Consider the following 15,896-nt stretch of genomic DNA (forward strand, 5'->3'; position numbering starts at 1 on the left):
GACATCGGTGTGCAGGGACAAGTAGCATCAGCGTGGTCAGGCTGATTGATCGGGAACTTAGACCGAGATTCTCCGATTGTTTTTCATGTTCTATTTCTATCCTGTGACTGTTGCACTGCTGCGCCATAGTTCTTAGGCCGTCACTGCTGCTACTGTATGTAGAATTATGCAGTGGAAAGTGGAAAATGGCCCAAAATGAGGCTTTGAAAATATTTTCTCACACTGTTGCTCTTCACTCATCTTGGACCGGGTTTATGAATAATGTAGCAGAAAGAAAAGTTAAGGATTTGTATTGGAAATCCAATGAAAGATGAATGAGGATGGGATTATGTGTCTGTGTGCCTGACTACAAGATGGTGATCAGGATGGAAAAAGACATTACCATGGAAATCCCAGATGTATTCAAGTAGAGATGTTTTTCAGCAGATTTCAAATGCGTGTTATATTTTCAGTATGGTATCTACAGTGTTCATGTTCACTCTCAAGACATTACATTACATTAAAGCCTTTTATCCAAAAAATACTTACAATAATTGCATTTAACATAGGTAGTTGGTGTACTACTACAGTACTTGCCAGAACTCACAAGTGCATCCAAGGGTGACTGGTTCTTTAACCACCTGAACCTGATGATAATGCATTTTGGCTTTATCATCGTGCACTTTTTATACAAATTAATAACAACTGATAGGGTTCAAAAAACCTAACTAAACTTGGGCTACATGTCTGGTTTCCTAATGTTATGCAATTCAGTGGACGAGTGAGCCTCCTCATGTCTCAAATCTAGTCACGTTATTAATGGTAGGCAAGTCGTTGCCATTAATACGGGATTGTCCCATATTGAAAAATAAAATGCACTCAATACTGAATTAATACGAGACGTGATTTGTCCCGTATTTATGTGCACAGAACTGTGGTGTTGACAGAGGCTCAGAGCTTAATCGCCACGGAACTAAATTCAACCAGATACAGTCAGCCTCTTAGCAAGAAATACATTAGCAAGATACATTAGCAAGAAACGGCAAGCCAATCCTATTAGCAATATAGGGCTAGGGAGGCGGGACTAGTAGAGAAGGAGATCTTTTAAGCTTTTGTCTACCGGATTATTGCTGGGGACAATTCAGTAGTTTCTGGATATTGGTCGGGACATGTCCCGCGTCGATCGACCGCAGGGGCCTCGAGGTGGGGCAACTAATCACCCCGAGGTAGCAGAGCATAGTGGTCGGGAGAGGGTGTGGCCTTGACCATGGCCTGGAGATAGGAGGGAGTTATTCCTTTGTACCAGGGTTTAAAACTGGATGCGAGCTGCTACAGGGAGCCAGTGTAGGGAACGGAGGAGGGAAGTTGTGTGGGAGAACTTGGGGTGGTTGTACACCAGGCAAGCTGCAGCTTTCTGGACAAGCTCCAGAGCTTTAATGGCTGACGCCGGGGCCCTAGCAAGGAGTGGGTTGCAGTAGTCCAGGCGGGACACCTGTGCTGTTTCGCCAGTGAGGAAACGGCAAATCCTTCTGAGGTTGAAGAGCATGAATCTGCAATAGCGTGTAACGGATGTGATATGTGCCGAGAATGATAGTTGGTCACACACATAGTTGGCCACACAGATTCTTTGCAGTCCGAGTTGGCGTCAACACTGTATCGTCAATAGTGATGTCCAGGTCGCGGTGCGGAGAGCACTTCCCCGGGAGGAACAACTCCTCAGTCCTGTCCAGGTTGAGCTTGAGGTGGAGTTTTGCCATCCACTCCGAGATGTCAGCCAAGCATGCGGCCATGCATGCTTCCACTTGTGTGTCAGAAGGGGGAAATGACAGGACCAGCTGGGTATCATCGGCATTGCAGTGATAGGAGAAGCCATGCGAGCGAATGACAGAACCCAGAGATGTAGTGTAGAGGGAGAAAAGAAGAGGACCCAGGACTGGACCTTGTGGAACTCCCGTAGTCAGACTATAGCCTTATTTCCACTGTCGTGCCGAACCGATACTGTGCTCAAACCGCGCCGCTCCGGACCCGTGGGAACGGTTACAGTGTCTGTTTCCACCTCTCGAGCTGTTGCGTTCCACGGAATGTTGTTTTCTGAATATTGTCGGTTGCCATGGTAGTTTGTTTTGGCTTTGCTTTCTGCATTATTTCCGTGTTACTTCGGCTTGCTTCACTCAGTACTAGTTAGACAAACGTGCCATGGGAACGGTTCTGCGAACGGTTCTGGGCCCAACCGGTCCCATGTGGAAACACCGTCGGAACGGTTACCCTGCGCGCTCAGAACGGTTCGGCACGACAGTGGAAAGACGGCTTATGTGATTCTGACACGGATCCTCTCCATGTCACCTGGTAGGAGCAACCCGTCAGGTAGGATGGAAACTGGGAGAGTGCAGAGCCTGTGATGTCTTTCTCCTTGAGGGTGGAGAGGAGGATCTGGTGGTCTATTGTGTCCAATGCTGCTAACAGGTCTAGAAGTATCAGGATGGAGGAGAGGAGTTTGCGCTCGTGAGACTGACCGCTTCTCCTGCTACGCTTGTTTTAGGAGATACTGTATGACATTGCTGTGGGCAATCTGGATCCTCCTGACAGCTTTGCACACCTCTGAATAGAGCAGAGCCTCCTCGTATTCCGCATACAGTACGATGATTGATTTGGTTGCCTTGCATTCGCCCTGGCTCCTCCTTTGAAACGTTCTGTTCTGTCTACTGTACAATATTTCTCGACTGATGTTTTGTTTATGAATGTTGCTGCTGTGAGTTATTGAAAAACAGGCAGAGAGCATGAATGCGGAGAGCGCGTTCTCGCCAAAAACAGCAGACACAATTTTGACCATAAACCTTAAAGCTTATGTGAGTGAATAGGTACAGTATCATCTAGCTCACCAGTAGGGAACCACTGGGGCCTGTTTTCACGGGTACTGTATTGTACAGTATTTTCACTTTGGCTGATCGAATGTGCATACAGTATGTTGTTGTCACCGTTCCCTAAAAATGTGTGACCAGGCTGTTTCTCAGGCGTGAAATCCAGAAGTCCAGTGAGGACGGTGTCGCGTTAACGGCTAGTTCCCGGGGAGAGGCGGCGACCGCGGCCTCCTCATTACAGCCGACTCTCCGATTGGAGAAAGCAGGCGACTGTAAGGCAGCGTCTTCAAGCTTCAAACTTCAAGTCACATGCAGCACTGTAACCGCTGTCACACGATGTAGAGTATGAGAGGGAATACGGTCCAGGTGCTTCTCACTTTCCCTTTGTTGATCCTGGTGGCAGGTGTTTAGTCAGGTGTTTAGTCAGGTGTGTAGTCAGGTGTGTAGTCAGGTGTTTAGTCAGGTGTTTAGTCAGGTGTTTAGTCAGGTGTTTAGTCAGCTGTTTAGTCAGGTGTTTAGTCAGGTGTTTAGTCAGGTGTTTAGTCAGGTGTTTAGTCAGGTGTTTAGGCAGGTGTTTAGGCAGGTGTTTAGGCAGGTGTTTAGTCAGGTGTTTAGGCAGGTGTTTAGGCAGGTGTTTAGTCAGGTGTTTAGTCAGGTGTGTAGTCAGGTGTGTAGTCAGGTGTTTAGTCAGGTGTTTAGTCAGGTGTTTAGGCAGGTGTTTAGTCAGGTGTTTAGGCAGGTGTTTAGTCAGGTGTTTAGTCAGGTGTGTAGTCAGGTGTTTAGTCAGGTGTTTAGTCAGGTGTTTAGTCAGGTGTTTAGTCAGGTGTTTAGTCAGGTGTTTAGGCAGGTGTTTAGTCAGGTGTTTAGTCAGGTGTTTAGGCAGGTGTTTAGGCAGGTGTTTAGTCAGGTGTTTAGTCAGGTGTTTAGTCAGGTGTTTAGTCAGGTGTTTAGTCAGGTGTTTAGGCAGGTGTTTAGTCAGGTGTTTAGTCAGGTGTTTAGTCAGGGCATCGTTGTTGTGACTGCACTGTGAATCTCGTGAATGTTGTCTGAAAACGGAGAAAGCACACCTGCGACCTTTTCCTGAGTGATTGAACCCGCCCTGAAAGCTTAACGACAACATGTCTCAACAATGACGAATGACAAACTAGCTTCCCGAACCCGGGCTCGCCCCGCGCGGCCCTCCGCCATCGCCTGCCTTCGTAGATTAAGCCTTCCGTAAAGCGGGGGGGGGGGGGGGGGGTGACATTTGAAGTAGCGAGAACTCCACGAGCATTGGATCTAACAAGCAGGGGTTTATTTACCAGACGGACTGGAAACATTGTCGCATGGTCGTGGCGGCGGCAGACGCCTGCACGGTGTGCGCAGTGACAGTGGAGCATCTGTTTGTTCTGCTTATTAACGTTGAACACGAGTTGCACACCTGACGCAGTAACTCCAGTAACTGGAGCTCGGTGAGCTGTACTGTGTGTTTACCCATTTTTCTCTGTCTCTATCTATATCTTTCATTCTTTCATTCACACACACACACATACACACAAATGGTACAGTATGCAGGCATACTGTACAAGCATGTATCCGTTGTGCGAGATCTTTCTAGCTCAGTGAGCGGGCTCCTAATTACACACTGGAGCAGCGTCACACTGGCATATTAAAGATGCAGGTCAACACTTGAGTGGCAGGCTGTAAAGATTCACGTGGAAGGAACACCAGACCACAGTTATCCCTGTGAGGTATCAGTCAGTGTGATCTGGAATCACACAGGATGTGGTTTAGCAGAGCCCATACCTCTGTTTCATTCTGTTTCAGTTAACATCCCAAGAAAAGCAGAAAATGAAATTAAGGTGGAAATTAGGCATGGTTCCTTTGTGCCCGTGTTTAATATCTGTAGTGTGATATACCCTGCAGGTGATATGGCAGGTGAAAGAATTAAAGAATAATAGAATAATTTTATCTTGCCAATAATACAGTACTAATAATCATATTACCAGAGGGAGCAACCTACTGATGATATGAAATATGAAGTCTCTTTCAACAGGCATTACTTTCTTAACTTATGCCGTGACTTGGTCCCATTTAGTATTACATAATCGATGTAAGTAAGCCGGTCCTTTGAGGAGGGATTTGGCCCAAATAGCCTGTCTCTCTGTGAATCTCTGGAGGTTCTCTCTCTCTCTCTCTGTGATGGCTGATGGGTAATGAGGGCTTTCTCGCCTCAGTGTATTGACTTTGTAATGGAGAACAGCTCAGTTGTGTCAAGATGTTCCTACACTACGTGCACTACATTTCCAGATGCATCAATATTGTACAGTTACTGTATAATGCATGCGGTGTGTGTGACACAAAAAATGCTTGTTTACTGTGCGAGTCACGCCACGGTGCTCAAGCGTTCGAACCCGGACCGCCGCCCGCGTAACGGCGCCACGCATGCGTCTTTCAACGGGACTTCAGAGCATCAGCACCAGTCGCGCCTGGAAGCTAACAGTAGCCGGATCCACGGGTCGTGCCGGGCCCCGGAACCCAGATCTATAATTCAAGGGGTGGGACGCGGCTCGACGCAACGCTAGCCCGGCCTAACGAAGCGGTAAATCTGCCTGGAGAGCCGGGCTACTGTAGCTCGGCGCGCCGCGTCTGCTCAACTCAACATCAGAACCAGAACCAGGCCCGGTTCTCCCTCAGCAGATACAGCAGACACTCCAGGGGCCTCCGGCGCTGATAGAGAGACGGGCCCTTAACAGCAGCCTACAGAAACACGCTCGGCACGTCTTGGGATTTCAATGTCACCGGGTTCGGTCTTTATGAGAGACTCTCATAAACAGAAGCCGGTATTTATCGAACAGGCGTTTTTTCGGTCAGTCCGGAAAGTCGGGGAGAGGAGAGGCAGGAAGGACAAGCGACGAAGCGATCGGTGCGATCGGGGGACGTTCAAAAACGTAAATAATGGATCGGGTCCGATAAGAGAGCGAGAGAGACAAAGTGAACGAGAACTAACTCCCCCAGAGATAATGGATCCCTGGACGGATCCCAGCCGGAGGCACGGCCTCGTTTTTCACTCCCGCCGTAAACAGCGGAGACACAAATGCCAGGTGGCCCGTGAGTAATCGTCGTTCATTATTTATCGCCCCCCTTCTCAAACATAACACATTAGCAACTACTTGGTGAAGTCAGGGGTTAGACTACTCAATCACTAGCGCGGCGGCGGCGGCGTCGAGAGGAGATGAGAGGGGCCCGTGGTGTTAGAATGCCGGCGCGTGCGCCGAGGGGGATTTGGCGTCGGCTTCATCAAAGAGCCATCGGTTAAAGGATGACACGGCTCTTTTCCTCCGTGTGGGATTCTGGGAGATCTGTCAGTCTGTGTCGGCTCTGGTTTGGTCTGAAGACGGAGTTTGAGAAGATCAGACTGCAGTGTGTCGCTCTCTCGAGGCTTCTTGTTTTCCCCGTTCGTTGTATCTCTTCGACGCACCGATCTCTCTCTCTCCCCGAGTTTTGCGAGCGACTGTTTCTTCATCAGTAAACATCGGTGAAGCCGGATTCCGTGGGCCTCGTCGTTTTCTTTCCGTCTCTCCTCTCTCAGTATCACATCAGCCTTCCGCCATCGACGGCCCCCGTAACCGTCGGTGTGTCCGGGCGCCATACCTTACCGGGCCGCCGTTGTTCTGCAGCGAGAGGCGCTCTGCTCCGGTTCGGGGCCACTGCTCCCCCAGGGACAGATATGGGTATGACGTCAGCGCCCCCCCCCCTCCACCCCGCCTGGGGCGCCAGCTGCCCCTCACTGCATCCGGCGACCTTCACAAAGTCGCGTCGGGCCAGAACAACGCCTCGCCAGGCTAGATCACGCCCACCTTCGCCTCCGAGGAACACTTCGATCGAAGCCTCGTCGCCCCCTTTTCGCCTTCCATCCTTCTTTCCCCTCCCCTCGTTTTTTTCCGCGGGCGGAGCCAGCCTTTTTTTAAGCAGCGTCGTCGTCCCCCCCGTCCTCATATCCTCCCGCGCCCCCTATCCATCGGGAGCGGAGTGCCTCAGCGAGCCAGCGGCGCGGCGTTACGGGGTCGTGACCCCGTTAAACGAAGTCTCCGCCGAGAAGGGCGGCGCGGTCATGCAAAGTAATCACGCTGTAAATAGTGAGGTGATGAAAAGGAGAGCGGTCAGATTCGGCCAGCCGAGCCGAGGCTGCAGGAAGCGGAGACGCTGAATTAACGACTGCACATTTCCTGCTAAACACGGTGTAATTTGGATCGGCCCTGCCATCAGCAGATTGGCCTGAATCCAAGGTGGGGGGGGGGGGGGGGCTCTGGTTCTATTACCCTGTGGCCCAACTGTACATTTGCTTAATTACATGGCGGTCCAGAGAGCAAAATCAATTGTGCCTGAGTGGTGGAGTTGAGTTTAGATGTGTAACACGGGGGGCTGTGGTTCGGGTCCAGCCGCAGTGGTGGTGTTGTTATTGTTGTTGCTGTTGTTGTTGCAGGCAAACAGACGTGCCCCCCGGAGAAGTTTGACTGCGGAGGTTCCGCCAACAAGTGTGTCTCCATGTCTTGGCGATGCGACGGGGAGAGAGACTGCGAGAACGGGGCGGACGAGGAGGACTGCGCAGCCGGTGAGCGACACACACACACACACACACACACGCACGCACAGAGCTCGGCAGACTGAGACTGGCACCCTACTCTGACGGTCATGCCTAGGCTCCCCCCTGGGCGAAGCCACTCTTCTGTCTGCATTTGTCTGCTGCTGTGACTGCGCATCAGAAACAGAGAGCGGAGTAGAGTTACGTTTCGGTGTTTCATCGGTATTAAAGACATGAGAACCCAGCCTGAAACACTTCAGATGGAGTGTGGAATGAGGGGACGCTCGGTGAGAGTCAGAACCACTCTGAAAAATGTGCCTTTGATGTGAAAATCAAACATTTGAATTGCTCCTGCCCTACTTACAGTAAGCTACCTTGTAGCGTGAAGAGGCTTCTCTCTCTCTCTCTCTCTCTTTCTCTCTCTCTCTCTCTCCCTCTCTCCCTCTCTCTCTCTCTCTTTCTCTCTCTCTCTCTCTCTCTCTCTCCCCCTCTCTCTCTCTCTCATATTCCCTCGCTCCGTCCCACATGTCGAGAAAAATTGATTGAGGCGACCGACATGCCCAGCGAGGGGGCGTAGACTTTGAAGATCGGGCGCAGCCGCGCTCGGCTGGATTCCGCTCTGGAAGAAAAAAAACAAACCACGGCTTAGTTTCCCCCGACAGACGAAGAGCAGCGCTTTTTACTCGTCCCTCGGGTTGTCAGCGCGCGCCGGTTGCGGCCGACTCTGCATTTACGACGCTCCGCCGACTCATATTTCATTCCGAAAATCCACCACAGTCACGTACTGTAGTATCAAAACCGTAGTAGTAGTAGTAGCAAAACCCACAACAAATCGGCAGTGTGTCAGCGGAAAGAGAAGACGAATGGCCCTTCTTAGTTGCACACGTCTCCGGCTACGCCATGCTGGCCGCCGCGCTCGCGTGGTCGCTGTAAGTGGCCGGCACACGCTAGAGTAAGCGGTCCAATCGACTTCTGGTCTAATACCGTCTGAGCTTGTAGGGCTTTTCAGCGGTAGTCCATTGAGAGCCACTCTAGCCTGCGCTAATCCCTTTTCTCATTCTGATGTCGGTATTGACTCGTCTGTCTGAGCCTCTGTAATGACAACACCCCCCCCCACCACTCTTTCTCCTCCTCTATTTCCTACTCCCCCACTTCTTGTTGCTCCTCCACACCCCCTCCTCCTCCTCTACCTTCCACCTCCTCCCCCTTGAAAAGAAAGAGAGTGTGCACACATCCTCTACGCAGACCAGGTGCAGACAAACCGGAGTAATGAATGAGAGAAAGAGCACACTGGAGCATAGAAATGATTTGACATGTAAAATTACATGGGGCACATCCGCCACATTATAATAACCATCGGGGGATATCGGTCAGAACGTGGGAAGGGGTCGGCCGTCGTAGGTGCGACCCTGACCAATAGGTTCCTCGGGCTGGTTGGGCCTCTGTGACCAATACGAGGGGCAGCTGACAAAGAGTCACAGAGAGAGGAGTGAGAACGTAGGATATGCAGGCGTTTTCTCTGGGTCTCCTGCTTTGCATGAGGAGAACCACACCGACCCTGGCCCAGATGTGGCCTCCTCGCCAGGGGTAACCACATCCAGGGCGGGGGGGGGGGGGGGGGGGGGGTCCAGAAGGCGGGTTTACTGAAAACTGCTAGTTTGAGTTTTCTAACCCTGAGATTCAATTCAATCTCAGGTTGTTGTTTTTCTCTCTCGCTAAACCCACTTCCTGTTTGATTCCCCTGGTCCCAGACCAGCGTTTATCTGATTCTGTGCAGCACAAACCCAGTGCTGAGTCTGAAATCCTGGAGCCTGTGGATAGAGAGCATATTGGAGACCTAAGCGATATTTCACCTGGGCTGGGATGATAATTGATTTTCTGCCAGCAGCGTGTGTGTGTGCGTGCATGTGTATACGACTGTGTTTGTGTGTACAATATATGCGCGCGTGCGTATTTGCGCATGTACGCGACCGTGTTTTGTTTGTGTGTATAGTATGTGTGTATGTGACTGTCTGTGCGTCATAGACACGTTATAACTGCTGTAATAACGCGTTATAACTGCCGTATAATTGCCAGGGCAACGGGCTTCGGATGTTTCATGTTCAGGCATGAAGGAGCTCAGGACGATCCACTTCACAGGAACCTCAACCCGGGGTGTTTAGTGTTGGGCGTGAGGCTGTTAGGGCTAGCTAGCTTCGGGGGCTCAAGCGTACGACACGGGAGGAAGAAGACTCTTTACCCAGCAGGGCGTTTATTCGGAGAGCTGGGGAGGGAGGTTACACAGAGCAGCACAGGTCGGGAGCCTGGCGGGCTGGAGGCTGGTGGGCTGGAGGGTGGCGGGCTGGAGGCTGGAGGCTGGCGGGCTGGAGGCTGGTGGGCTGGAGGCTGGCGGGCTGGAGGCTGGTGGGCTGGAGGGTGGCGGGCTGGAGGCTGGTGGGCTGGAGGCTGGCGCGCTGGAGGCTGGTGGGCTGGAGGCTGGCGGGCTGGAGGCTGATGGGCTGGAGGCTGGCGGGCTGGAGGCTGTGGCTGGTTGGAGTGGGCGTGGCGGGTGTGAGCCGAGCGACGGGCAGGCAAGCCTGATCACTGAACCTGGTTGTACTGTAGAGACACGGAGAGATGGGTAAACACTGGGACACGAAAAACAACAAAACACACACATACGGATAGCACTATGAAACAAACAAAACACACACATACGGATAGCACTATGAAACAAAGAAAACACACACATACGGATAGCACTATGAAACAAACAAAACACACACATACGGATAGCACTATGAAACAAAGAAAACACACACATACGGATAGCACTATGAAACAAACAAAACACACACATACGGATAGCACTATGTGGTCGTACAGCACTGGTACTTGCCAGGCGGTTCTTTGGGAAGATCTGGCGATGAATGACTGGAGAAACCGGCTTCTTGTAGGCAGAGGGGGTGATGGGTAAGTGGCAGCAGGTGTGCAGCGATCCGGCCCGTAAGCCCGTTCACCCATCAACTCTACCTGTGTCGGCGGAGTGCGCGCTGCGCCCGAGTGTGAGGCAGGGATAGAGGCGGAGGAAGGGGGGCGTGTGTGGTTGTGAAACCGTAACGGAGGCGCCTCGTTAACACTGATGGGAACACAAGCCGCGCCCGCCAAACGCTCCGTCGAACGCTTGAGACGCTGCAAAGATAGAGGACAAGTGGTTTAACTCTGGGAGAAGAGGAGGGGAGATATGGATTAACACCCACCCATATAAATTCTCCGTCTCTCTTCTTATCTCTCTCTCTCTCTCTCTCTCTTCATCTCTCTCTCTTCATCTCTCTCTCTCTCTTCATCTCTCTCTCTCTCTTCATCTCTCTCTCTCTCTCTCTCTCTCTGGCTGGTGGTGTTAAGCCGGGCTCAGACTTCAGGATTTTTGGGCCGATTTATCCCCGATTCACCCCTCTAGACAATCGGAGGAGAAATCTGGTCTGGAACGTTGGTCGGGGCCGATGATCGGTCCAGATGATCTTGTAATGTGAGGGGTTTACAGATCCAATCTTATACCTCCCGATCGGCTCGCAGACCTATCGGGGCGGCCCCGATAATATCAAACATGTTTGATATTTAAGATTATTACGTCCCAACTTTACAAGTGAGACGGCGAGACCAGTGGTTCGTTGCTCCCTCGGGCACGATAAGATCCTGTAGTGTGTGATGAGCCGTTATTTTCAAATCTTGCTGTGTGTGCTTGTTTGAGATGTGCAAGAAGAATATCTGTTAAGATTCTCCTTATGTGCGTGATGTAACCCGATTTCGAAATTGGTTAGGATTTTAAACATCCTGTAGTGCAGTGTTAATTTCGTTGACGAGAACTATGACGAAAACTATTCGTCAACGACATTTTTTGGGTTATCGTCACGAGACGATAACTAAATAAAAATGAATGTATGATGACAAAAACTATGACTATATCTATTCACATTTTCGTCAACAAATAAAAACTAGACTAAAATGGTTATGGAGGGACGTATGGGAAAAGTTCAAATCAGAATGTCGAGGTTCGGGATGTGCGCAGTTGGATCATGGATGTAGTAATAGAACGAGTTGAATGCAACCTACAGGTAGCCTGTTGTGTGTAGCCTACATTTGAATAGTACCGTTGCTACACCGGCCGGCGGGAAGTCAACTAACAGCATACGACTGCGCCTGAACTGTTCAGTAAATCACCACAGTTCAGAAATGTCTTTGTCAACGTTCGCACACACCGGGAGAAAGAGGAGAGCAGACATCTGGATAAACTTCATATTTGATGCAAAGGAAAACAAAACCATTTGTAAACCGTGTGGGGTGAAAATTACTGGCAAAAATACAACAAACTTAAAGCGACATTTGGAGAACAGTCATCCCGAAATTCACGAGAAGGTAAGCACCCCCCACCCCCGGCTAACGTTACTGTATTAGCTAAACCCAAGCTGGTGTGTTTCTGAAATACTTCAAATACAATACAAGCTAAAAGAAACCAGTGTTTCACATAGGTTTGTGGCGGGGGAGAACTGAAGTGTCTGATCATTGCAACGCTAACGTTAGTGGCTAGCTAATGTTAGGCACAGGTTAGCCAGCAACAAGTGGGGCTATGCTTGTGGCGGCTGGCGGGGGTATCTAGCGTTAGCTAGTCTAGGTAAGCTAGCTAAGCAACTACTGCTGCTGTCTAATGTTATACTGTAGCTAGATGGATAAGACACGAACAGTTAGCTATCTGGCGCCGCCATAGCCCTCTCCTCCGGTGTGACGTTAGCTAGCCTGTGCCTGATGTTAGCTAGTCTGACTAGCCAACTAGTGCTGACATGATAATGTTATAGCTTGCTATATCAGGCAAAAAACACAGTTAGCATCAGACTGGGGGAGAGGAATGCTTCATTATGAAACTGTCTGACAGAAGCAGCCACGCTTCTGTCAGTCTGCCCCAGGGCAGCTGTAGCTATGTATCTTACCACCACCGGTATGACTGTGTCTGAATGAATACTGGACTCTGTAAAGCGCTCTGGGTTTCATGAAGGGCGCTATATAAATCCAACTTGATTGATTGATTGAACTAAGCCTGTTAAATTTGAGTTGTCTAAATCTATGGTAGATTTTGTCGACTAAAATCGTAATGATATTTAGTCAACTAAAACTAGACTAAAACTAAAACAAGTCAGATGACTAAAATATTACTAAAACTAAATGGCATTTTAGTCAAAAGACTATGACTAAAACAAAATCCTAATTTGCTGTCAAAATTAACACTGCTGTAGTGTGAGCCCGGCATTAATAATACATCGAGGTCCAGGGTTCGGTCCCACCAGCGCCACAGCAGCGGTACGACCGGAGGAGACGCCTCCTCCCCTCGGGAGTCCGCCCCCAAAACGGCCCCCCTGTGAGCTGGAACGCTGCCTCTCGACTCGGCTTTTAAAAAAGAAAAGTCAATTGTGTCGAGGCGTTCCGCTAATTGAGCGCCGAATTATACATCAGAGTAGAATCTGGGCCCGTCTCTCTCCGGAGAGAGATTACCATTGCGTCCAGCGGCAGTAACAGCTGCAGGCCCCGACAGGAAGTTGAACTCCTCTCCAGTAATCTCCAGCGATGTGCTCCGCCCCCCCGCCCCCCCCTTCTGGGATCCCACGCAGGCAGAGTTAGCGAGTATGTTTACTCTACGACGGATAAATTACAGCAGAAGGTTGTGTGTGTGTGTGTGCGTGTGCGTGTGTGTGTGTGTGTGTGTGTGTGTGACGAGAACCTCTCTCGCTCCTCGTTCTCCGTTTGTTTGTTTGCGCAGATTCTCATGAATGTTTGAAGTCCCTCCCGGGCCCAGCGTGCGTCAGCGGAGGAACAGAACCGTCAGCCTCCGACGAGCTGACGCCGCTAGAACAAAAGATTGTCTCTCTCCTAACGGACTGTAGAACGAGCCTTCTCCTCCTCCTCCTCCTCTTCATGTTGTCTTCAATTACCTCCCCCATGTGTGTGTGTGTGTGTGTGTGTGTGTGTGTGTGTGTGTGAGTGACTGATGAGTGTAGCAGGGCCCCTCAGGGCCCCGAGCAGAGTGACCAGTCATGCCTTCCTTCCTCTACCTCAGGTGACGCCTCCCCCCCTCCCCCACGGCCTCTCCCGCTGTGGGAAAGACAGTGAACTAGGTCACTCCACACCTGCTTTGATTGGCTGGCGGGCCAATCATGTCACGTGACAGTTAGGCTCTCGGAAACGAGGACAGGACTTCCAGACAATAACCACGAGTCGGAGCCAGACGGCAGGAAGCCAAGGGAGTGCGAGAACTCTTAAAATCCCTTCACTGAGACCCCCCATCCCCATTCCCGACTCAAACCAAGTGTCTCCAGTGTAGACTGAATGCTAATGTATACTAATGCTAATGTATACTAATGCTAATGGCCCCTCTCCGCACGTTACACGCGTGTTGATCCGGCTTCCTTAATAATTTACTGTAGATTAGTATATAAGCAAGGCTGGCTCTATGGCGCGTGGTGTTTCAGCGGCGATATAAGGCGCCCTAATGGAATTATGGTAAATATTGATGAAGATAAGCCCTTAAGCTGAGCAGAACCTACAGTGCTTGTTTTGGGCTCCGTTCCACGTCGGTAGTCTCTGTAGTGACAGAGTACAGCGCAGTTACGTGACGACGCTCCGCGACTCCCCGTGCAATTAATTAATTAATTAATTAGGCACAGCTGTGTGCAATGGTGAATTACTCATATGGTATCATTTAATAAGCCGGATAAATCACGATGGTCTCTTCCTATGTTTGATAGTCAAGGCTAATTATGTGTGGATAGATGATAATCTCCTTGCGATCGTTTTCTGCTTTGCCCACTGCAATGCCGCTCTCCACTGAATATTGTCCCTCATTGGACTGAATTAATTATGTTGTTTTTTTTCTAGTTTTTTTAATACGATACGTAGCTCTACTGAGGAAAGCAACAGTTCGGTCCTGGCTCATGGCTGGGCAGCGGAAAAACATCATTCAATCGTCTCAACCTCACTTATTTGTACAAACACGTCCATTTAGACACAGAAATCGGGCGTCGAGTGTTGTGAACGCAGCAGCTGGGTCCTGCCAGGGTCCATGGGGGGAGGCTGAAGGGCGATGGAGGAGAGGTCGCCCCCGCGGGGTGTGTGGATATCAGAGCTGCGCCTCTGTGTTCCCAGGGTGCCTCTCTCTGCTGTGAGGCCGGCGGCTGGATCCACGCCTGTTTTCTCTCTCTCTCTATCTCTCTCTCTCTCTCTCTCTCTCTTTCTCTTTCTCTTCAGCGACGAGGCCAGCTGTGTCAACGGTGGGTTCGCCCGTCGCTCTCTCTCTCTCTCTCTCTCTCTCTCTCTCTCTCTCTCTCTCTCTGTCTCTCTCTCATTCTGCTTGTCTCCGCACCACTGGCCTGGCTTAAAAAGAGGCACAGATAGAGATCGGCCACAGAGTGAGCGGGCAGGGAGAGGTCTGCTGTCTCTCTCCGGGTGTCTCTCTCTGTATGACTGGCCAGAGAGGCACAGATAGAGATCTACCACAGAGAGACACTCTCTCTGTCTCTCACACTCTCTCTCTCCCCCTCTCTGCTTCTTCTCTCACCTCAGATGATAATACTGTTCAACTCCTGATTCTAAACCATCGTATTCTGTCTGATAGATGATAGATGAAGCTCCTTAATGAGGAAAGGCTTTTCCCAGCTCACATTATACTGCAAAAAAAAACAAATAACCCCACATCCCCCTGGAGTAATCTGGATTAACAGTCCGTTAAGCCTAATTTATACTTTGTGAGTCATGAGCCACATATTTTGGGTCATGGCTCACGGCTCATAGCTCTGTACATTTATACTCAATGAGCAGTGTCCTGCTGTGTCCATGGCAACGTAGTAGCCTACTATTACAGTATCAAAGACTACAAAGTAACTTCTCATAGCAACACAGCACGCTTCGTCTCTCCAGGCCAGTCAACCAATCAAATATGTGCGACATATTAATGGCGCGGTGTGAGCCGCTAGAAATTTGAGGTGGTACGAGCCAAGCGCCTCACAGCCTGCGAGACGTTCCAAATGCCGTCAATGAGCCAAAAATGTGGCTCACGAAGTATAAATTAGGCTTTACTCCATCTCTCTCTGGGTCTCTAACCTGTCTGTCTGTCTGTCTGTCTGTCTGTCTGTCTGTCTGTCTGTCTGTCTGTCTGTCTGTCTGTCTGTCTGTCTGTCTGTCTCCTCCCCCAGATGCCAAGGCGTGCTCCGGTGGCGAGTTCCAGTGCGCCAACCGCAAGTGCCTGGCGCCCGACTACGTGTGCGACGGCGACGACGACTGCGGCGACGGCAGCGACGAGCTCCGGTGCCCCGCCCACCCCGCCACCGGCGGCGCTGGCGCCGCCTGCAGCCCCCACGAGTTCCGCTGCAACTCGTCGCTGTGCGCGCCCCTGGTGTGGACCTGCGACGGCGACCCCGACTGCCCTGACGGCTCGGACGAGTGGCCGGAGCGATGCGGCGGCGACGATGGCG

At 50.7% G+C, this 15,896-nt stretch overlaps 1 protein-coding gene across 1 annotated transcript in view; it reads left to right on the plus strand.

Annotated features, from left to right (window-relative positions):
- Nucleotides 1-15,896, plus strand: part of LOC311325544 (low-density lipoprotein receptor-related protein 8-like) — a gene marked incomplete at both ends in the record, with an annotated part of 57,136 nt that overhangs the window by 20,599 nt on the left and 20,641 nt on the right. Inside the window, 2 exons of the mRNA XM_084458261.1 lie at nt 7,303-7,431; nt 15,618-15,896. The exon at nt 15,618-15,896 is cut by the window's right edge and continues 147 nt beyond it. Coding sequence (XP_084314387.1) covers nt 7,303-7,431; nt 15,618-15,896 — 408 coding nt within the window. The remainder of the gene's footprint in view (nt 1-7,302; nt 7,432-15,617) is intronic.

The sequence above is a fragment of the Borostomias antarcticus genome (genome assembly GCF_949987555.1).
Source record: "Borostomias antarcticus genome assembly, chromosome: 24".
Lineage (NCBI taxonomy): Eukaryota > Metazoa > Chordata > Actinopteri > Stomiiformes > Stomiidae > Borostomias > Borostomias antarcticus.